We start from the raw sequence: 23899 nt of genomic DNA, 5'->3' as shown, positions 1-23899 counted from the left end.
ATTTCAAACTGACCGGGATCTTGGCCGAATGTGAAAGAGTACCTCAGTCCTCACACCAGGTCTCAAACACTCACCAAACCTGCACATAGGCCAAGGAAGTGGAGAACTTTCTAGCTCTAAGCAGAGGTACAGATATTGTACCTGATGTGCAACAGGCATTTAGTCCGGAGGGAGGAACCCTGAGAAGCACTGCCTTTATTGTGGCAAGCAGCCTGCAAAAGTCTGAATATTACAAGGGCATCCTACGTCTCACTCTTGGTGCATCCAATCAGGACCCCCACATGGGTAAGAGGTACAGATACGACCTACCCTAATCCCTACTGTACTGTATGCCACTATGCTTTTGAATACAGGCTCTGGCTGGATTGCGGTGCCACTTGCAATCATCTCCCACTGAGACTGGTCAATGTAAAGGCAGATACTGAACCTTGCAGCCAGATTTTTAGCAGATGTAATGAAACTCCTTTGAAATCTGTGCATAAGTGCAAATTCAAGAGTGGCAACCTCAACAGATAACAAAGCTCTGTCATCTAGAATTTGGAGTTGCGGATGGGAAGCAGAACAGTGCAGGCAATGCAACAGATTGCTGAGCAAATCACCTAGACACCTGGACCACGGAGAAGAGTTTGGGAGTGTTTTTCAGGGAGAAGGATGCTTGTCTGTGAAACTGAAAGAAGACCCTAGTTCTGGCAGGGCCACTGAAAGAAAGAGGAGCTGGGGAGCCCACAAACAAGAGCAGAAAAAAGTAACCACAGTGGATGGGGGATTTTTTTTTTTTTTTGCACTATTCCTCATATGGTTATAACTGTTTTTGAGCCTTAACATTTAAGGCAATTTCTTAATTTAAAAAAAGACCGCAGAACAATGCATTCTTTTATGGAGTGCTGTATGTTTTACCCTAGTTTCTGTTGCACATATATTACTTGTAAAACAATCTAAACGATAGACAGAAAATTAAAAAAAAAAAAAAGTTTTTCATATGGGAAAGCTCTCATGATGCCCTGAATCCAGAGATGAAAAACTAGTGCCTTTCTGACCCACAGCCAAGCAAACCCTCCAAATGTTTTAAGCAATAAGGGGGTACCATACCTGATACAAAAAGTCTTGCGCTGTTACTCTGCCGCGTTTCCCCCGTGTATCTGTGCCGTGTGATACATCGGTAGTTATTCAATCCATCCTCATTCTGGACATCTATAATATACAAGGCTCCCGTGGATGTAATGAGAAATCTAGATCCTGAAAAAGAGAAGAGAGAGACTTCATGAAGATCCAAACCTGGACAAATCATGAGGTTTACATTTCCTGCCCTTCTAGCTGCTTCATTTTACCTGGGTACAGTTTAGCCAGATAAACGGGGGACATTTCTGGTTGGGGCAAAGTGATCCAGAAAACCTGCCTAGATTAATTCAGTATTCAGACTTCTCTGGGTAAGTTATCGTGATAAGTCTGGCCATGATTCAGAACAGTCCTAATGTTATCTGAACGGGGCAAGGTCACCACCATCAGTGGCATGAACACCTCGCGCACTTAAAGCAGGGCAAACAGAGAGGCATGAACTCCCCCCAAAGCAGCAAGAGGGGCACGAAGCCATAACAACAGGCGCATGAATATCCCAAAGCACTGAGAGGTGGAAAAATGGTACCAACAGTGGCAAGAACAGCCCAAGAGCACCATGAGAATGGCACAGCAGCAACCAACGATGGTAGGAGCATCCCCCAAGGCTCTGTGAAAGGGGCAAAACAGCACCAACAGTGGCATGAAGAGCCTAATGCACAGTGAGTGGCATGGCAGCAAGCATAGCGACATCAACCCCTCAAGACAATGAGTAAGAGGTACGGTATCAACACTCCCAGACACTGAATGCAGCAGGAATGTGGCTAAAAGTGTGTGTGCCATGCTAAAAAACTGCAAACATTTAGTCACATTTCCATCCAGCAAAGTACATGGCACTGTCATACATTTCCATCCGGCCTAGCTGCCAGCCCTCCGTCATCCCCCTTATCACCATTAAGATCTAGGTTACGTTTTGGCTCTGATCCGTCACCTGAGTGACGGACCAGAGCCTCCTGTACCCTTCTGGAGCACACCCCCCCCCCCCCCAATTAGAGCTGCTGCCAGATCCTGCCTCTTCCAGATGCCACCAGTGTGCCATCAGGGAGTGAGAGGGATGCACAGCATTCTGGGTGATCCAGGTGTTGGAGAAAGGGATGCTTTAGCCAGCCGTACCTGCATCAAGGTACTGCACTTAGTGTGCAGGGAAAGGATTATCCACCTTCTAAATGTTGTCCTGGAGGGAACTTTGTAACTTGGGGATAAGACATGCAGCAGATATTAAATCCCTTGTTCTCAACCACCTGAGGTGGCGAGTCTGTCGTTGTGTTGGGCATAAGTTGCCAAAAAGCCTAGCATGCTGACCCTGTGATGGTGCTCCAGCCTTTTTCAATGTCCACCCTGTGATGTTGACTTTCTTATAACGATACAGTTGTGAGAAAGTTAAGGTACTTTTGTGCATAGGGAGACGTGCACATAGAACCTCATTCTCCCCCTCGTTTATATAACTAACATGAACTTAATTTGTGCTTAAGGCACATGGTAGAAACAAATGCTCCGGTGCACCACCAACTTAGGCCCATCAATAGAAGAACATTGCCTTCTGCTTCTAACTGGTGGAAGGTGTCCTCAGCAGACTCAGATCTGGATTCAGGCATTGCGAGACAGGATGATTGGCATCATGGGTACAGAGTATAAAAGGTTGCTTTTATTACTTGCTTCTTCATGCAACAGTTTCTATACAGTACCCATAGTCTTTGAAACCAGAATTTCCATGCAGAACTAAGAGTCTATTTTCCAGAAAGTGCATGTATATGCACTCAGCACATATGTGTAGATCCCCCCCAAAAAATACTCCTGTCACAATCCTTTTTTGATCTCCCATCACGTCTTGGAAATTTGATGTGGATAAGACACCAAACAAAATTTATGAGGAGACGTTCACACAGATATGGACATCTCATAAGCCTCCTTCCTTTTGGAAAGTAGGCGAAAATGTTTCGGTAAATGTTTTCAAAATGCAGCAGACTTTTATGACACCCCAAATGTTTTCTGAACACATCCAGAACTCTGTTTTATAGAACCAAGCACACTACAGCGTCTTCCCACCCTCACTTAGATCCAAACTCTGCCAACCTTAGCGGGGATCCCATCACCTTTCCGTGCAGTTTGCGTTTTGTGTGGGGGAGCGTGGATGAGCAATGTTTGGTGATGTCGCGCCGTTACAAACGGCACAGCACAGCACCCCAGCTGGCTCCAGGTTATAAATCCAGCTCAGCCAGGTTCCTGGTTTTAACCCCTTTGCATCAAATGTGTAGTTCCAGTCTATGGACAGCAGGACTGCAGATTCATAGCTGTAATGAGGCAAAATCCAGGTGCATTTCAGTTTGTCTCAGATGACATGGAACCAGTCTGTAACCCAGCCTCCAGTTCTGTGCTACCAATCTCTTATATCAAGGGACTCCCCCCAGCTCTGCTTCGCTCTGGGTTTTTCATAAGGCAAATTCACAAGGGGCTCTTGGCAGCCCCCTCCAGCACATCACTGCATGCATACATGGAAATGTTATTAAGCACAGAATATTTTCCCACATACGCCTCTCCAGTTTCCAGCAGTCTTTATGGCCAGCTCCTGAGAGCGGCAAACCACGATGCATAAAAGATGAATAAAACTAAATATTTGCATGCAGGCTCTGAGCCATTCTGCAGTCGGAGGCAGTTTAATTGAAAGTGACGCTGACTGCGTCTCAGCGGCGAGGGTCCCCCCAGTGTTTAGCGAGGCGGCAGCATGTGAGCAGATGTGCACCTCCTTCCCTTTACTCCAGCAGTAGAAACATTTAATTTCATCAGGCTCGCTTTGCTGTAACTAAATCACATTTCGGTTTCATGACGCCCCTACTTAACATGCTAACTAACACGGAGCCAGTGAAGCCCATTCTTTCAGAGGCACTAATCAGCCTGCTTCTTCCTAAGCACCTTCAGTCACAAAAGCATGAAACATGCTTGTGCCCCGGAAATGATGTTCCACTGTCCGCCGCAGTAACTATGAAGGGATTCACTTTGGGAAGAGATGCTAGAACGGAGCGCTGTATTATAGTTTATGGTCATACCAGGCCATGCGAACATTTGCTCTCGTAACAGCCTGGGTTTCTTGGTGCCTACATTTCATGACGCCCACTGCAACGTACGCAAGCAAGCTGAATCACCATGGGTCACTCTCACCTGCAGACACCATGAGGGGGATATGCTTTTTTGCCTCCATCGCTGCTTGCAGCAGGACAGCCAGTCAGGCAGTGGTGCATCTGTTCTCCCCTCTGGTGACATCAGTAGGCTCCCCCGCCCCCAGCGGTGACGTCTCCTTGTGACTTCTCTCAGGACCAGTGCAAGGGTATTAAGTATCCTAAGCGAACCTTACAGCCTTGCGCATCTCCATCACCACTCCCTGCCCTGACCTCAACCCTGTTCACAACCCCAGCTCAGACCACCCACAATTTAAAATTATGCATTCTATAACAGATTTTACACATTCAAAGTTCAGTTTTCTAAGGTAAAAATATCACTTACATTGTGTATATTATATTTACAAGCACTGCTGTGGTGTAAAAGACAGGAAACAGAGAGTAGGATTAAATGGGCAATTTTCTCAGTGGAAGGGAGTGGACAGTGGAGTGCCTCAGGGATCTGTATTGGGACCCTTACTGTTCAATATATTTATAAATGATCTGGAAAGAAATACGACGAGTGAGATAATCAAATTTGCAGATGACACAAAATTGTTCAGAGTAGTTAAATCACAAGCAGATTGTGATAAATTGCAGGAAGACCTTGTGAGACTGGAAAATTGGGCATCCAAATGGCAGATGAAATTTAATGTGGATAAGTGCAAGGTGATGCATATAGGGAAAAATAACCCATGCTATAATTACACGATGTTGGGTTCCATATTATGTGCTACAACCCAAGAAAGAGATCTAGGCGTCGTAGTGGATAACACATTGAAATCGTCGGTTCAGTGTGCTGCGGCAGTCAAAAAAGCAAACAGAATGTTGGGAATTATTAGAAAAGGAATGATGAATAAAACGGAAAATGTCATAATGCCTCTGTATCGCTCCATGGTGAGACCGCACCTTGAATACTGTGTACAATTCTGGTCGCCGCATCTCAAAAAAGATATAATTGCGATGGAGAAGGTACAGAGAAGGGCTACCAAAATGATAAGGGGAATGGAACAACTCCCCTATGAGGAAAGACTAAAGAGGTTAGGACTTTTCAGCTTGGAGAAGAGACGACTGAGGGGGGATATGATAGAGGTGTTTAAAATCATGAGAGGTCTAGAACGGGTAGATGTGAATCGGTTATTTACTCTTTCGGATAGTAGAAAGACTAGGGGACACTCCATGAAGTTAGCATGGGGCACATTTAAAACTAATCGGAGAAAGTTCTTTTTTACTCAACGCACAATTAAACTCTGGAATTTGTTGCCAGAGAATGTGGTTCGTGCAGTTAGTATAGCTGTGTTTAAAAAAGGATTGGATAAGTTCTTGGAGGAGAAGTCCATTACCTGCTATTAAGTTCACTTAGAGAATAGCCACTGCCATTAGCAATGGTTACATGGAATAGACTTAGTTTTTGGGTACTTGCCAGGTTCTTATGGCCTGGATTGGCCACTGTTGGAAACAGGATGCTGGGCTTGATGGACCCTTGGTCTGACCCAGTATGGCATGTTCTTATGTTCTTATGTTCTTATGCCATCCAAAATACCCTGCAAAAAGGACACTTGGAACCCATATGGTATTTTGCCTATTGTTGGGTGTGAGTTTGGCACCTAGAAAGCCATGAGTAAACAATTATAATTACAATATTATACACCTCCTAAATCAAAACAGCACTAAGTGCCAATACTTACCAGGAACAACCTTACCTATGAAGTAAAAGGCAATACTGGTAATATTATACCAGGCCCTAAAACACCAATACACTACCTATTAGCAGGCCAATATGGTACAGTGTGCTCTGGCGGAGCGCACTGTTAACCCGCGTTTGGGCCATCAACATGCAAATGCATGTTGATGGCCCTATTAGTTATTCCCACGCGATTCAGTAAGTAAAATGTGCAGCCAAGCCGCACATTTTACTTTCAGAAATTAGCGCCTACCCAAAGGTAATTATTAATTTCTCTCGGCACCAGGAAAGTGTACAGATAACCGGACGCTCAATTTTGCCGGCGTCCGGTTTCCAAACCCGTGGCTGTCAGCGGGTTTGAGAACCGACGCCAGTAAAATTGAGTGTCGGCTGTCAAACCCGCTGACAGCCACCGCTCCTGTCCAAAAAGAGATGCTAGGGACGCGCTAGTGTCCCTAGCGCCTCTTTTTACCGTGGGCCCTAATTTGAATAATTTTATTTACTGAATTGCGTGCCCAGGAGAGTGGCCTGTGCGCTCGCCTGCTCTCCCGCGATTTTTACTGTATCAGCCTGTAGGAAAACAGAACTAGCCAAGCTGCTATAAGAACATAAGAAATGCCAAAGCCCTTCTCCTGGCTTGGGTGGGTCTAGCTACATCCGGAAAAATCTGTGTCGTGGCTTTGGATGGAACATTCTTTTTGAAATTTCCCTGTATATGTTATGTGACTATAAAGGAAAGAAATTTGGGTTTACAGATCCAGTTCATTTGGAGACCTTCTTATTAGATAAATTTGAGTCTAATTTGGGATTGTTAGAGGTAAAAGGTCCTTAAATTAAAGAATAAATCTCCTTCTCAATTATTGTTGGCTGTAGTCTCGATACACCCTCTTAAGGAATAGAGGGATACCTAGATTTCAGATTTCCTTTATATAAAATTTAGAGGATGTTCTCCCCCAATTATGTTTGGTATCACATAATAAGATATTTTTATTTTTGTTTATTGATTGATAATATTGGATATATGTGATATACAATATGTAAATTCCTTTCATGATTGTATCATTGAAAAAACAATAAAGAATAAATTGAAAAAAAAAAAAAAGAACATAAGAAATGCCATACTGGGTCAGACCAAGGGTCTATCAAGCCCAGCATCCTGTTTCCAACAGTGGCCAACCAAGTCACAAGTACCTGGCAAGTACCCAAACATTAAATGAATAAATCCCAAGCTACTAATCCTTATTGATTAATAGCAGTTTATGGACTTCTGTTCTAGGAATTTATCCAAACCGTTTTTAAACCCAGCTACATTAACTTCCCTAACTACATCCTCTGGCAATAAATTCCAGAGCTTAATCAAACATGTAGGATCCCTATCTCTCTCATTCAAACACTTTTTTTTTCATTCTCACTCACACTCTTTCACCCTCTTACACACACCCTCACTCTCTCACATACACAAACATACACTGCCTCATTCTTTCATACACACAGGCTCATTTGCTCTCACACATATACCAAGACTTCCTCTCTCACACACATTCTCACTCCTTCGCACACATCCCCAGGCTTTCTCTCATACACACACATCCATGCTTCCTCTCTATTTCTCTACACACACAGGTTTCTATTTCTCTCTCTACATATACACACATATACACCCAGGCTTCCTCTCTCTCTCATACACACACACACAACCAGGCTTCCTCTCTACATACCCTTTCTCTCACACTGACATACCCCCCCCCCCCACCACCACACACACACATGCTTACTCTCACACACTCAACTATACATACACACAGGCTTCCCTGCTTTCTCACTCCGGGCCTCTCGTCATCTTTGGCTGTGGACGGTTTATGTTCCACCTGCTGATCTTCTGATTCTCAATCTTTCCTGTCTTTGCCGTGGGCAGGATGTACACCATATGTGACCCTTCCTGGGCCTTTTGTCTTCCCATCGGGTGGGATGGGCCTCTCCGTGTCTTCTGTCACAGGCAGGATGGACCTTGCTCATGGCTCTTATAGAGCCTCATTTTTTTTTTCATGACTTTGGCCACGGGATGGTTGGGCTCTGCCTCTGGCCCTCCCTGGGCCTCTCTCTTTCACTTCTTCGGCCGTGGGCCAAATGAGCTCCACTCACAGTTCTGCATCTTTTACCACAGGTGGGTTGGGCTCTGCCCGCTGCCCTCTTGAACATAAGAACATGCCATGCTGGGTCAGACCAAGGGTCCATCAAGCCCAGCATCCTGTTTCCAACAGAGGCCAAAACCAGGCCACAAGAACCTGGGCCTTTGTTTTTTCAGCCACAGGTGGGATGAGCTCTGCCCGTGTCTTTCCCAGGCTTCTCTTTCTCTTTTCATCGGTGGCAGATGTGTGAACTCCATCAGTGGCTCTGCCTGGCTTGTATCTCTCCTTGGGCCACAGCCATTACTGGACCTTGGGCCACTCTCCCTGTCTTCCATCACTGGAATGGGCTCCACAGGTGCCTCTATCTTTGGCTGGATGGGGGGGGGGCTCATACTGGTGATTCTGGTGCCCCCTAAGGGCTGGGACTCTAGGCAGCTCCCTAGTTTGCCTAGTGGAAGCACTGGCCCTGCTTCTTCTTCTCTTGTGATGGTATTGCTGTTCCCAGGCATCTCAGTTTCCTAGGGCAGCAGCAGCTCTCCATGGTGGTTTGATAGGGCTGGCTCCCCTATATGGTGTTTTTTCGACTGTATGTAGTGTGGCTTCCAATTAATTTACAACAGAAAGAAAACAGGGGCACAAAATTTCTGTCCATGGGACCCAACCTCTTCTGCTGACCTTACACAGTGCAGTGAAGGAGCAGGCATGTTATTTATTATTATGTGTTGCAGTTATAGTCCTCAACATTCAACGCCGTTGATATGTGCAGCTTACAACATAAAAACATACATAATCTGCATCTTAACAATTTAATGCTCATTTAAAATTCAGAAGAATATACTTGTTTAAAAAAATATGCTTTTAAAAATGTCAACGCCTTCATTTTTGTCACATCATTAGTAATATTTCACATCTTTGGTCCTTTTATAGGGAAGGCTCTATCACACGCTTTCTAATATTTATAATCCTTAAAATTTGGTTCTCTTAAAGGGAGAAATTACTACTTACTTGATAATTTCCTTTCTCTAAGGAGGGCAGGCCAATCCCCACTAGGGGGTTACGCACCATTACCAGGAGATGGAGTCGGAGGAAAAGCCGATGTCACGGATATAACCCTGCCTCGACATTAGTCTGCCAGTATTCTCTGAAAAAGCCAAACTCTGGACAAACTGATTATATTTGAAATGATTATTAACAATCAATTACTCATGCTTCCAACCCATACAGAATACTGAGTTTAGATTAAAGAATTAACATTCACTAAACTGAGGGACCAGGTAAAACATTTACCAGTCCTCCAATAACACCACCCTGCTACGTCCGCACCTAAAGAATGAACCAAAGCAAAAAACTGGCAACCAAGGGCGGGTCGGGGATTGGCCTGCCTTCCTTAGAGGAAAGGAAATTATCAGGTAAGAAGAAATTTCTCCTTCCTCTGCATGAGGGCAGGCCAATTCCCACCAGTGGGATGTACCAAAGCTACTCGCAAACAGGGCAGGAGGCAGTCCATGGTCCAGTTAAGAGGCTGTGTCCTGTGGAGCCCAAACAGCCAAGCGGAAGGCTTGGGAAGGTATGCAAGAAACACCACATCCCTGCCTGGGAAAACTCGGCCAGAGACGAAAATCAAACCTCTGCCCACAATAGCACCTGAGCCCTAGCAGAAGGCACACTAAGTCATTTAGAGAAAAGAATCTCAGCAACCAGACCGGCAGCTGTAATGTCTTCCTTTTTCCAATGAGCTAAAGTTGCCCATATTGCCAGTTCTCCTTGTTTACCTCCACTATAGAGCAGAAACAATCGATCGGTCTTCCTGACATGTTCAGTAGCCTCCAAACATCATCTCAGATGCCGCTCGACAGCTAAGGTATGTAAGAACAAGAATCAATCTCATTTCTATTTCTGCCCAGCATGGGCAGGAGAAATAGACCAATTCAAACGAAACTTCAAAACTATGGTCATTGCGGGAAGGGATATAGCTCCATGTTCCGCGGCCCTTCTAATATGCAGAATTTCAGATCCCACTGCGACAAAAGGACCATGGAACCTCACGTTAGCTGAAGACGCTAGCAAAGACAGAAGGGTGACCCCACATGCCGCCAAGAGCAGGAAAGGCCTCAGCCAACAGTGCCCATCTCATGAGCTCCTGTGCAGCTGTAACTTTCCATGTGCACACTTTAGAAAATCAAAAGCATTTCCCTCACCCCAACTCTGACCCTCCCCTCCCCAGATGCCTACTGGGAGCATGGGGAAAAGCATGTGGGTAATCGAGTTACGGGCACACTATTCCTGCACAACCCCTGGGATCATTTTGAAAAGCTGATTTACATGCCATCAACTAGGGTTTATAATGCATAAATCCATCTGAAAATTATCCACACCTCCCCCCGTAATTTTAAAAGACATTTCCCCAGGTAGAGCAGTGCTCTACCTGCAGAAATGGCCTTTTATACACTTTCCCCCTTGAACTGTGGGTAAAAATGCATGCAAAGGCCCTGTCCGGGCACCCTGTTTTGCTCACAGGAGATGCATTCTGCTGGGGGGCGGGGGAGAGGTCATTGATGCCCATGTTGTTTGCTTTTAAAAAGTGTGCACTTAGATCTAAACAGCAAACTTCCCGCACCCCACAGCATGCATTACAGTATGCGGGGCAGTTTTGCTGGGGTAATTTTCAAAGCGAGCCTATGCATGTAAGTGTGCTTTGAAAACGGGTGTCATTTACCTAGGCTGTTACAAAATCACCCCCATATTGTCTCCCAAAGTCAATAAATTGTGGAAAGCTTCAGATGGCTTTTTCTCCCCCCCCCCCCCCAGCAAGACTGGAGCTGCCTGGCTCAGGTACTCAGTGGTTCGATAATAATGATTTAAGGCTAATGTGACCGTTACAGTTGACAGCTCTTCCATTCAAACTGACAGCTGCACAAAGAAAGCTTTCAATTATTCATCGCCAGTGGTTGAATGGGATCTGGCCATGTGATCGTGCACCCAACTTGTTTGGTTTCACTGTGTCTCAGATCTGGTATTCAGTGTGTGCTTGGATACTTTAAAGGGGATCCATCCCATAATATGCAGGGGGTCCCCCCCCCCCTTGACTCTGCCAGTGGCCTTCAGCAGTTTATTTAATTTCAGCACCAGGCATAAAATCTGAACCTTAGAATAAGTTTGCCAGCTTTTTTCTCTGCATGTTAAACACATGGTCATTTGTCTGCTATGAGCCCCTTCCCCACAAAAAAAAAAGTTCAGCCAGTCTCTACACCCATCAAGTATCCACTATTCATCACTCCAGAGGCAATACGGCATCTCTGCATTTCATCAGCAAAGCTCCTGAAATACTTCCAGTCCATTCTCTGGAAGCCCAAGGAAGGTATGGAGTCCCATGCATTTTCCTGGGAGCTCATCCTGGCTCCTGCAGAAGTTATTGCTCACGTCCTTTTAAAGAATGCATTACATTGCACCGCATGCATGGACTTCTATAAGGGATGTCTCCCCATGCATACAGCGCTACCACAAGTTCAGAAACGCAGGTAACGATTCCTAGAAATGATCATCTGTACCTAGCGTACTTCGGTGAAACAAGAGTCCAATGCATTTACAAAAATAAGCAGTTCAGAGACATACAAGCTGCCACCTCAGGGGCTAGCTAATCCACCTCAGGCACACCATGACTACGTGTGTGAAGAGGAGGAGGAAAATATACCCCCTTTATTGCCCATTCACAGTTGGATAAACTGAGATAAAAGGAGAGAGGGTGAATGGCCGAAGGTCCCACAGTCATTGGTAGAGCTGTGATTAAAATGGATAATTTTTCTTACCATCCACTCCTGTTCTATGAGCCCTTACAGCAGCCAGGACTCCTGGACACTGCTGGCATGGAATAGAAACTGAAAGTTGCATTGTGACATATAGATGTTAAAGCTTCTTGCCATCAGCGTACCAGGAACACGTGAGAGTTCTTGCCAGACCTGACTCTCACACACCTGTTTCCACCTGAGCTTCCTTCACCCCACCCCGCCGCCACCAGCACTACTGCTGCCACTGCAGCCATTTCTCTTCTCTCTCTAGCTACCTCACGCTTTCCTCCTCTGGCAGAGAGAGATACGCTGGTGCCGCTGAGAAAAGCCGAGAGGACTACGACACTGCGCATGGGGCTGAGAGCTGGCATCTAATCACAGTCCCCCCTGGCACAAGGAGGGCAGGGATGCCCCAGGGCTTGTGAGCATGCACCAGCTCACAGCCCCATGCACAGTATAACGTTCCTGCCAGCTCTGCTCTGGAGCACCTGTTTACTTTGCAACCTCAAGAACGCCACTCACAGTTTACAAACTTCCAAGTGATGTTCTTGAGGGCTGCATACCAGAAGAATTATTATTCGTATATGCTGAAACGCTTTGCCTTTTCCAGGTCTGCGTTTAATGCCCTCGTGAAGACACTTGGGCTTGTAATGCAGTGGTCAAAACTTGTTCTGTTTATGTAAAAAGGAGAAATAAATAGGGATATCAATATGGTTGCTCTGAATGTGAAATTTGATTCAAATGAGTCAAGGTTGGACTCAGGTCATCCAAACCAAATGGGTGCTGTTCCTCCCAAAATCCAAATCTTTATTCAGCTCAATCAGTGGTCCCATTAAAGTCTATGGAGGAAGCAAAACCAGACAGAGCAGAGCCAGTTAGGGATGGGACAAGGAAGGAATAGAGCCAATCATGTTACAGCACTTTTTTTTTTTTTTTTAAAGTCTGTCCCAAATGGCAGCTACTTCATTTTTTTGGTGAAGGTGAAACTTTTGAGGGTTTATGGGCAGTTCTTACCTCTTTTGTGGGCCTTGAATACTCTGGTCTGGTCCTCCAGGCTCCATGGCTTGTAGGTCCTGCTGGTGGCCATGTGCTGTGCTTCCTCACACCCTGCTCAAAGCCAAAGCTTGATCTCAGATCCTGTTTTTGGTTCAGCCCTATTTTGGTTTCACATTCTGCCTTGCCTCACTTTTTTGTTTCCTGGTCTTGGCCTTGTTTGTTTTTCTGTATTTACCAGAGTTTGTTCTCTTCCGTCTTGCTTCCTTCCCTCCCTTCCAAATTGTAGTTCTGGTCCCAATTTCAGGCCATGTATTATGTCCTGTCCTGTTTTGTTTTATGTCCTTGTTTCAGTTGGTGTCTGCCTATCTTGTTCCTGCTGTAGATTTGTCCTACTCCTGTGGATGCTTTCCAGTACATGGTGTGTTGTGTCTGCTCCTTGCCTTAGTCCAAAAATCCAAACTGAGCATTTTTAACATGCACACCAGAGAAGGTTGAATTATATTTTCCTTCAGTCCTGCTAGACCAGTCATTATATATGGGATTTATCCCTCCTCCACAGTTGATGGAGACAGAGGACAAACCTCTTTTATGACCTCACGCTGAGCTATAAGTGAGGTGTGGTCCTGGCCAATACCAGTAGCCTAGTGCCAAAGCACTATGACCACTAGAAATCCCTCTTATGCCATTTTCTTGAAACATATACTGGGTGTGTTTGAAACACATACTGAGCCCCATTCTGAGTGAGGCAAAAGATAAAACGAGGGGAATTGTAGAGGCAGAAGGAGGAGGGTGCTGTTGGGTGCATGTCACATGTTGCTTTTAGTCCCACAGTTCCTCATGGCCCCTGTCTTCCTGGGCAGGATCTGGACTGGTCTAGCAGGACTCAAGGAAAGAAAATTATCAGGTAAGTATAATTCAACCATCCTTATCTTCTTGCTAGAGCAGTCATTATATGAGAGCTACCAAAGCTTCCCCTTTACTACGGCAGGGGCATGACCTATCCCAGTTAGAGTCTATGCTGTTCGGTTCCATTCAGAATCTTTCGCGACTGAACACCTAACTCTCCAATCTTTAGCAGACGATTGCAGCATTATCATTAAGCCAGCTGATAAAGGTGGAAAATATTGAAATCCAAGATCGGGCTGCATATGTCTCAGAGGTGATCCATCAACTTTCTGACACGCAATATTATAGACTCATTTCTGGAAATCCTACAGCCTCTTCATCTACCCAGATCACCTGCATCATTCAGTCCACAATTAACAGTCACTTTCTTATATCTAAAGAAGCAGATTTTCTTAACAAAAAAAACCCCAGTCATGCCAATTTTTTCATTTTACCTAAGGTTCACAAATTTTTACTCAATCCTCCCCATAGTTGCCAGCGTTGGTTCCTCTCTTGAGCCCCTTTCCAAATTTGTGGACTTGTTCCTTCATCCACTTGTTATCATCAGTCGTTCTTATGTACGGGATACTAGACATTTTCTTACTTTATTGGAAGCTGTACCGTTTTCCCACTTGTTCATACCTAGTGGTTCCCCTTGAAATGGCTTCCCTTTACTCAAATATCCCTCAGGAGGAACAATTATTGTTATAGAAAGCACACTGAACCAAGGAGAAACCCCGCATCGCATTCCCACATCTTTTTTAGTGACTCTCACACATCTGGCTCTTACTAAGAACTAGTTTGCCTTCTAAATTACTATTATCAGCAAATTAAGGGCACAGCAATGGGTACCACAATGTGGGCCTGTATGTGAATCAGACTTTGTATATACTTTCCTGTTTAGACAGTTCTTTCCCCTTTAGCTCCAATATATTGATGACATTTTCATGCTGAGGACAGGCACAGATGTTCAATTTTTCATGTTTCTCGACTGGCTGAATAACTTTTCCCCCATCTTACAATTTGACTTTCATTGCACCCTTCTCAAATTTCATTTCTAGATAAATGATTCATGTCCCACTGTGATCAATGTGACATCACCATTTTTCGAAAGCCTACAGACCACCACACTTTATGTCATTATTCTAATTACCATCCTTGTTCCCTTCGGGATAAAATTCCCGTGGGGCAGTTTTATAGGTTAAGGTACCTCTGTTCCTCCCAGAGTGATTTTCTCTCTAAATCACAATCCACGATTGCCCATTTCCAGGCAAGAGGTTACTCTTCTCAGTGATTAAAACAGCATGCAATGCACTCTCTATATTAACAGAGACTTACTGGTCCTTCCCCGTTCTAAGTCTACTTCAGATAATATTATGTGCATTCTTCCATTTTCAGCCCACATGCAACAAAGTCTGTTCTATCATCTGGCGATGTAGGGATATTCTCATGCCTCATTCAATTTTTCAAGCTCCTCCCCAATTTACATGTTGCAGGGATAAAAACCTAAGAGACCATCTGGTGCCTTCTGTACTCCGGCCTCTGCCTATCACTAATTCTGACCTGTTCAATCATCATCCCTGAAACCACTGCTCATTGTGTCCTTTATCCTTATCACTATCATCATTTGTACATCCTAACACAAGCAAGGAGTACCCACTTAAAAACTTCTCTGACTGCTCCTCCGCTGGGGTAGTCTATGCTGGGGTGTCCCTGTCCACTAATATAAGTAGGGAAAACTGAGCCGACACTGCATACCCAGATAATTGAGCATCGTTCTGGTCTGAGAACTGGCCATATGAAAGCTCCTCGTGGCCCACTGGCAAGTCCTATCTCACTCTGTCTCTGATTATGCTTTCTGGCGCTGGAAGTGTAGCAGAAGGGGTGATTTTTCTACACACTTAACCCATTGACAACAAAACTGGATTTTTGAGTTACAATCTTTATCTCCTTCTCAATTGAGAAACTGAATTTATTTATTTAAAATCTTTTCTATACCGTCGCTAAGTTATATACCATCGCAACGGTTTACATGTAGGCACATATTTAATGTAGGTAAAAGTGTACTATAGTACATTCTAACAGGTGCCATCAAAGGTTCGGTTACAATATATCATTAGACATAATCATTTTAGAGAAGTGGGTCATGACCGAGTGTACCAAAGGTACTTTCACTGGTAAATTTATCATACATAGTGTTATAATTATGCTTATTGTGATGTAGAGTTCATAGACTACTCTACTGTACAGTGCTAAGTACTGTGTGTCGGTGCTCTTCTGCCTATTCCTGAATAATTCCTATTCTCCCGTCTCTTTGTAAAATGCTTGTTTAAAAAGCCATGTTTTTAAACTTTTCTTAAATGCCTTGAGATCACTTTGTAATCTGATTTCTGGAGGCATTGTGTCCCAAATTGTGGGTCCTGCTAATGATAAGGCCCTTTCCCTCACTTGGGTTAGTCTTGCTGTTTTAACTGAAGGGATGGTTAGGAGTGCTTTATTTGCTGATCGAAGATTTCTGTGTGGGACGTGTACCTGTAATGCTGTGTTTAGCCAGTCTGATTTCTCATCATGAATTAGTTTATGGATGGTACATAGGGTTTTGTATTTAATTCTGTGTTCAATCGGTAACCAATGTAGTTCCGCTAGGGTTTCGGTTATGTGGTCCCTCCTCCTTTTTCCGGTTAGTGTTCTAGCTGCTGTGTTCTGAAGTATATGAAGTGATCTTAACGTAGTATTTGGTAGTCCTAGCAGCAGGGCATTACAGTAATCCGTGCTGGAGAAAATTAGTGCCTGTAGAATTGTTCGGAAATCATTTTGAGTTAGTAGTGGTTTTAGTTTTCTGAGTACCATGAGTTTTGCATAACCTTCCTTTACTTTTAGTGATATGTGCTGTTTTAGATTGATTTCAGGGTCCATTATTATTCCAAGGTTACGTACCTTTCCAGTAGTTCAATTTTCTGGTTGTCTTTGAGGATTATTGAGGTTTGGCCGATTTCAGTATTTTTCCATTCTAGGTGTAGAAATTCTGTTTTATCAATATTAATAACAAGTTCCATTTGTGTCAGTAGTTGTTTTATAATGCTTAGGTACATGTTAGCTAGATTTAATGTTTTCTCTATTGTGTCATCTATAGGTAGAATTAGTTGGATATCATCAGCATAAATGTAATGTATAATTCCTAGTCCTGCCAGTAAGTGGCATAATGGCAGCACATATATATTAAAAAGGGTCGCAGACAGGGCTGATCCCTGCGGAACCCCTGTTTTGAGGTTGATTTTTTCTGATAATGTGTTATTGATCTGAACTTGGAAAAACCTGTTTTTTAGATATGAGCTGAACCAGTTTAATGTTTTGCCTTGTAGTCCGATTTCTTCTAGTCTATTTAGTAGTATTTTGTGGTTAACTGTGTCGAAGGCTGCCGATAGGTCGAGCATTATTAGAATATAGTGTTTACCGCTATCAAAGCCTCTTAGAATGTTATCTGTTAGAGAGAGGAGCAATGTCTCAGTGCTGTAGTGTTTTCGAAATCCGTGTTGCGATGGATACAGTATGTTATTGTCATCTAGGTGTTCAGCTAGCTGTTTCTGTACTGTTTTCTCAATTAGTTTAGCTAATAAGGGAAGATTTGATACTCGCCTGTAGTTGTTCAGGATAAGGGGATCACTGTTTTTTTTCTTAATGATTGGCTTTATCATTGCTCCTTTCAGTATATGGCATCCTTTTCTGTAAGCTTGTCCCACCTCCTAGAAATAGAACTCTCTGCTCTCCAAGCTTATTAGTCAGCTTTTTCCTGTACTCTTCCCCTGATTGGTCATAAGTTTTGGTACTTTTTTTCTTAGGTTTAAATTCCTTGCTATAAGCACCCAGCCTTTCAGCTGATGCCTACATGCCTCTGAAGTATTGCCCTAAGGTTTGTTACTCCTTTTTGTTACCACTACCATCATCTTCCTGTTAAATGGTTGGCTTGGCAATCCCTGTTAAGCTTATTGTGTCTCTCTCCTCTTAGATTTCTCCATGGCGCAGTTATGTCACCCCAGTCCTTCATGTTAAAGCAGCTATATTGAAATTTGTTTTGTACCAGGTCAGATTAATATCTTCGAGTTAGATACTTTTGATCCTCCTAGAGGGTCAGTCTTCATTTAACCTTGTTATTTTGGTATTCTTTATAGACACTCCTGTAGCACAGTTGTACTGCCCCTGTCTGTGGTCTCTTTACAACTGAGTCATCCATATCAAAACCCGTTTCAGCTTAGATGAGCTTTAACATCAAAATAGATTTCCAAAATAATATACTTTATAGACACAAGCATTGTTGGTTTAATGTTTAACACTTGAATATCTGCAAGTTTCTAGAGAATGTTTTGCCTGCAATGGTCTAACAAGAAATTCTTTGTAAACACTGGTTTTTGGTATGTATTTCCTTTATAGTATATTCTCTGATGTTGTACTTTCCCACTGGTCACATAATTAATAGTTTCTATTTGTTTGTACATGTATTTTGCATTCTGGATCCCTCCCGATGCAGCCCCATCGGTGAAACTTGTCCATGTTGGGGGACTATATTGTATGTGAAGAACTTTGGGCAAACTTGCTTGTTGAATATTTAGAAGATTTTCATCATTACCTTTCAAAATTGAACACTTCTACCTTCTTTCACACACCTCTCGTTTGAAAAAAAATTCTAATGTACATCTACTAAATGCAGGTTTTAATTTTCTCCGGACAGCCATTACTGCTAAGAGCTGGACGGACCTTTGATTCCAATATTGTACAAAAATGATGCAGCTGGACCTTAGAAAATTCCTAGATGATGATCTCTGCAGGATAGAACCTGCAGCACTGTGATGTGTTAACTGAGCAAAACTGAGCAAAATCTTTCGGGAAAGCAGGTTAGAGATAAGCCTTTCATGGATGCCTGCTCAAGGAGCTCGATCCCCAAAGCATACCATGGCTGCTATCTGGATCTTCAAGAACAGAGAACAAGCTATTTTCCCAGGCTAGATTGCAGGAAGTCTAATCCATTGGATGACTGCTTTCCAGAGAGAAAAGACAAGAATAGAGCAGTACATCCTAACATTTCTCCCATCCTGACATAGGCTAAGGGAGCAGGAAGCAGTTTCATGTCTTTAATCTACTTGCACCTTGACCACAAGCCTATGAGTGCATCTGTGCCCCTGGACCCTGGTTTCTGCATTGCGACTGCAAACGTATCTGCTTTGGACGTTGTACATGCTGCCATTTAGACTGTATGTGGGAACTCCCCTAACTGACTATTGTCCAGAATGTTCTTGGACCTGGTGTCCATTTGCCTTGATCCAGCCTATTCAGTTTTTACAACCATCTTGTCTGGAAAAACTGAAGAAAATGTGCCACTGAGGATGGTGCTTTCAATTCAGACTGGTTGATCTGTTGGAGGCCTGGGATCGGGTTCCATCCTCAGTGTCGCACAAAATACGATAGAGAGGATGGATTCTTCTTTCAGACTGGTTCATCTGACGGAGGCCCAGGACCAGCACTCTGGAAACATACCAGATCAGCTATGTCTGATGCCAGACACAAAACAGTTTAAGAAACAGTTGAAGACTTTTCTCTTCCTAAAGGCATTTGGGATTGAGGTAATTTGATGACTGTATCCTTCAATATGCATTATTTGCTGTTAACTAATTCTTTCCTGTTTTACTGCAGCTTATGTTTTATACATTTTTATTATATTTATTTCCACAGGTTTTACTATTAATTATTTATTCAAATGGGTTTTTAGTGCATTTTTTTATGTTTATCTAGCTTTTATAGTATTATGTATGTAGTTCTTGGAATCTGCTATGAACAATGGAATAGGCAGAATACACACTTTTTTTTTATAAATAAATGAATTCACTCTCTTAGCTGGACAACCCGCAATCAAAAATACCACCTTAGTAGTTAGACAACAGAGAGAACCCATAGGTTCAAAATGGAAGCTCCATAAAATTCAATGCTATATTTAAACTGCAAGAAGCTAATGACCATACTGCAAGTCTCTGCAAATTTAGCCTGGGAAATCTTGTGTCCAGGTGAGAAAATAAATAAATACTATCAAACCAGAAACTACATTTGGAAGCAGCACCCTTCTGATAAGACTTTGTCCTCTGATAATGTGTCTAACCCCACATTGACTGGTACAGAATCTTGCTAAGTGATGGAGATCCTATGACAGGTCCAGAGAACATTTGCCCAATAATAATCCATCTGTCCTCTTGAAACAAGGAAATCACCTTGTTGTGAGCCTAGTGGCACTCAAGGTACATCAGCCCTTTAATGAGTTTTTTATCCAGCTGCAGAAAGACAAAAAGGCCCTGTACACTGATCCTGGCAATCAGATACTGATTCAAACCAGCAAGGTGATAGCAAAGTTCTCTGTCTTACAGAGTATGGTGAAAAAAGAAAAACAGATACAAAATGTATGTGTGCATGATTATATGCTCATACAAGTTGCATGAGAAAACAGCAGCTGTTGTCAGATGTTATTTTTCTTTCTTGGTAAACTTTTTTTTTTTCACTTGGATTGGTTATTTTGCACAAAGATTTTGAGAAACTGATATAAAAAAATGTTTTTTTGAGAGGGCACATGATTACTTATTGTTAAATAAGGTCAGAGAGACTGAGGTCCAAGGGGCAAACCCAACTGAGGGCCTGGCCAGACGACTGAGGGGAGATATGATAGAAATCTACAAAATCATGAAAGGACTTGAACAAGTTAATGTAAATTGCTTATTTACTCTCTGAGATAATAGAAGGCCCAGGGGGCAAGTAGTTAATTTAAAATAAATCAAAGAAAATTATTTTTCACTCAGCGCATAGTTAAGCTCTGGAATTCATTGCCAGAGGATGTGGTTACAGCAGTTAGTGTAACTGGGTTTAAAAAAGGGTTGAATAAGTTCCTAGAGTAGAAATCCATAAACTGCTATGACGGTAATTAATAAGCAATAGTAACTTGTGATTTATCTAATGTTTGGGTACTTGCCAGGTAAGTGTGACTTGGATTGGCCACTGTTGGAAACAGGATGCTGGGCTTGATGGACCCTTGGTCTGCCCCAGTATGGCTTATCTTATGTTCTTATGTCCTTTATGGAAAAAAAGGAACTTTCTTTTGGGGAACAGTGAAGGTCAAGAAAAAAAATGTATTTCTGATAAAATAAAAAATTATTTTCTTTCTTAAAAGGACCTGAATTGAAAGAGACAGGATCTGCAATTCAAAACAGATTCACATATTTTAAAAAAAACACAGAAAACCCCAGCCCTATGGATCAGGTCACTGCGCTGCCTGCTATGGGGTGGGGGTGCTGAAATGGGACTTGTCAGATATCGGTGCACCATTTAGGTGATTCACTATCGCTTAGGGAGGGAGGAAAGGCAGATACTGCTCCTGTGATGGCCCCTGCTAGCCAATGAGTGGTGCAGAGGATACAGCTTGTAGGAGGCACCACTCCAGCCCTCAATTGCTCAGGCATGTCTTCTGTGGAGGGGGGTAATTAATGAGGGAGAGAGAAAAGGAATCAAGGCCATAAAATCTCCCAGCCAATTCCAGACCCAGGAGGAGGTCTTGTTTATAGCTTTTAAAGCTTACAAAACTTGGCTCCAAGATGGTTTTCCTGGAGTCCTGGCCAATAGTCTACCTTCTGAAATGGAAGTCATAGGGAGCCCACATGGAAGACATTCTTTCATCACCAAGAACACTAAAACATAAGAATTGTCATATTAGGTCAAGCTGAAGGTCCATCAAGCCCAGTATCCTGTCTCCAACAGTGGACAATCCAGGTCACAAGTACCTGGCAGGATCCCAAACAGTATATAGATCCCATGCTGCTAAAGCCCAGGAATAAGTAGGGATTTTCCCCCAGTTTATCTGGTTACGTTTATAGACTTCTTCTCTAAGAACTTGTCCAAACCTTTTTTATACCCAGCTATGCTAGCTGCCTTTACCACATCCTCCAGCAATGAATTCCAGAGCTTAATTGAGAGAAAAATAATTTCTCTGATTTGTTTTAAATATGCTACTTACCAAGTTCATAGAGAGTCCCCAGTTTTTTGTATTATTTGAAAGGGTAAACAACCAATTCACATTTACCGGTTCTATTCCACTCATGATTTTGTAGGCCTCTATCATATCCCTTTTCAGCCGTCTCTTCTCCAAGCTGAACAGCCTTAACCTCTTTATCCTTTTCTCACAGGTGAGCTGTTCTATCCCCTTAATCATTTTGATCACTCTTCTCTGGATTTTTTCCACCTCAGCTATATCTCTTTTGAGATGTGGTCCCAGAACTGCACACAGAACTCTAGGTGCAGTCTCACCAAGGAGCAATACAGAGATATTATGATATTCTCCATATTATGACATTCTCCATTCCTTTCCTAATCATTCCTAACATTCCGGTTTCTTTTTTGACTGCCGCCGCACACCGAATTGATGATTTCAAAGAATTGTCCACGATGATCTCTAGATCTTTTTCCTGAGATGTAACTCCTAATATTTAACCTAACATTGTATAACTACAGTGTGGGTTACTTTTCCCTATGTGCTTCACTTTGCATTTGTTCACATTAAATTTCATCTGCCGTTTGGATGCTCAATTTCCCAGTCTCACAAGGTCTTTCTGCAATGTCTCAAAATCCACTTGTGATTTCACTACTTGGAATAATTTTATGTCATCTGCAAATCTAATCACTTCACTCACCAATCCCTTTTCCATATCATTTATAAATATATTTAAAAACACCGGCCCCAGTATAGATCCCGAGGCACTGCACTGTTTACCTTTCTCCACTGATAAACCTGACCATTTATTCCTACTCTGTGTTTCCTATCTTTTAACCAGTATGCAGTCCACAATAGGCCATTGCCTCCTATCCCATGACTTTTTGTTTTTGTTAGGAGTTTCTCATGGAGGACTTTCTCAAATACCTTCTGAAACTCCAAAAACACTAAATCTACTGGTTCACCTTTATCCATGTTTATTAACCCCTTCAAAAAATATAGCAACTTGATGAAGCAAGACTTCCTTTGTGTAAATCTGTGTTGGCTGTGTCCCATTAAACCATATCTATCTATATGTTCTGTGATTTTGTTCTTTAGAATAATGTCCATGATTTTTCCTGGCACTGAAGTTATGCTCACCAGCCTATAGTTTCCTGATTACCCGTGGAACCTTTTTTAAAATCGGAGTTACATTGGCCATCCTCCAATCTTCAGATTCAACAAACAATTTTAATGACAGGTTACAAATTACTAGTAATAGATCTGCAATATCATTCCTGAGTTCTTTCAGAACTCTGGGGTATAAACCATCTGATCCAGGTGATTTGCTACTCTTTAATTTGTCAGTCTGCCCTATTACATCATACAGGTTCACCGTGATTTGTTTCAGTTCTTCCGAATCATCAACATTTCCAGCAGAAATATCTCCCCAACGTTCTCTTTAGTAAATGACAAAAGCAAAGAATTAAGCCCTTCCCCTATGGCCTTGTCTTCTATAAGTGCCTCGTTAACCCTTAGATCATCAAATGGTTCAACCAACTCCTCACAGGCTTCTTGCTGTGGATATATTTTAAAAAGGTTTTATTTTGAGTTTTAACACTATGGTTGGATCCTTATATCAATTTTTGAAAGTAGGTTTTTTTTGGCTAAAATAACCTCTTCCCCCTCACCTGTTAACTAGGCTGGAAGTCATTTGGCTTGCCTTTTCTAATGCATGGAATACATCTGGTCTGGGCTTCCAAGATGGTATTTTTAAATATTGTCCTCGTAAACTCCCTCCCACACCTTCCTTTGATCTTAATGCCCTCATGTACCATGACAGCTGGCTCCTTCCCATTCAGCTGTCATGGTAGATGTGGAGAAGAGAACTAGCATCGAAGATTCAGCACCCAAAGGATGAAAACACGCAAGTACTATCCAGTAAGTTAAAAAACAAAAACAAAAACCAACTCGCATGGGGAAATATATCATCATGCTAAACATAATAAGCATTTAAGGATACGAGCTATAGAATCTTGTGTCTGATTGGGACGTACAATAGTCCTCTCCCCTCTCAAGCTTCACCATTCAAATCCATAACCTATAAAGATATCCCAGAGAGAAAATGTAGGAAGTATTTTTCCAGCTAATGCCCAATTAAG

The 23899-nt window shown here is 42.7% G+C and overlaps 1 protein-coding gene across 4 annotated transcripts in view; it reads right to left on the bottom strand.

Annotated features, from left to right (window-relative positions):
• DSCAM (DS cell adhesion molecule) overlaps positions 1-23899 on the bottom strand; it is a 569269-nt gene that overhangs the window by 319366 nt on the left and 226004 nt on the right. For all 4 annotated transcript variants that reach the window (XM_029579019.1, XM_029579021.1, XM_029579022.1 and 1 more), the window contains exon 3: positions 1090-1236. In XM_029579019.1, the coding sequence (XP_029434879.1) occupies positions 1090-1236 (147 nt within the window). The remainder of the gene's footprint in view (positions 1-1089; positions 1237-23899) is intronic.

This window comes from Rhinatrema bivittatum, chromosome 15, assembly GCF_901001135.1.
Source record: "Rhinatrema bivittatum chromosome 15, aRhiBiv1.1, whole genome shotgun sequence".
NCBI lineage: Eukaryota > Metazoa > Chordata > Amphibia > Gymnophiona > Rhinatrematidae > Rhinatrema > Rhinatrema bivittatum.
This window is presented reverse-complemented; position numbering and strand designations above follow the sequence as displayed.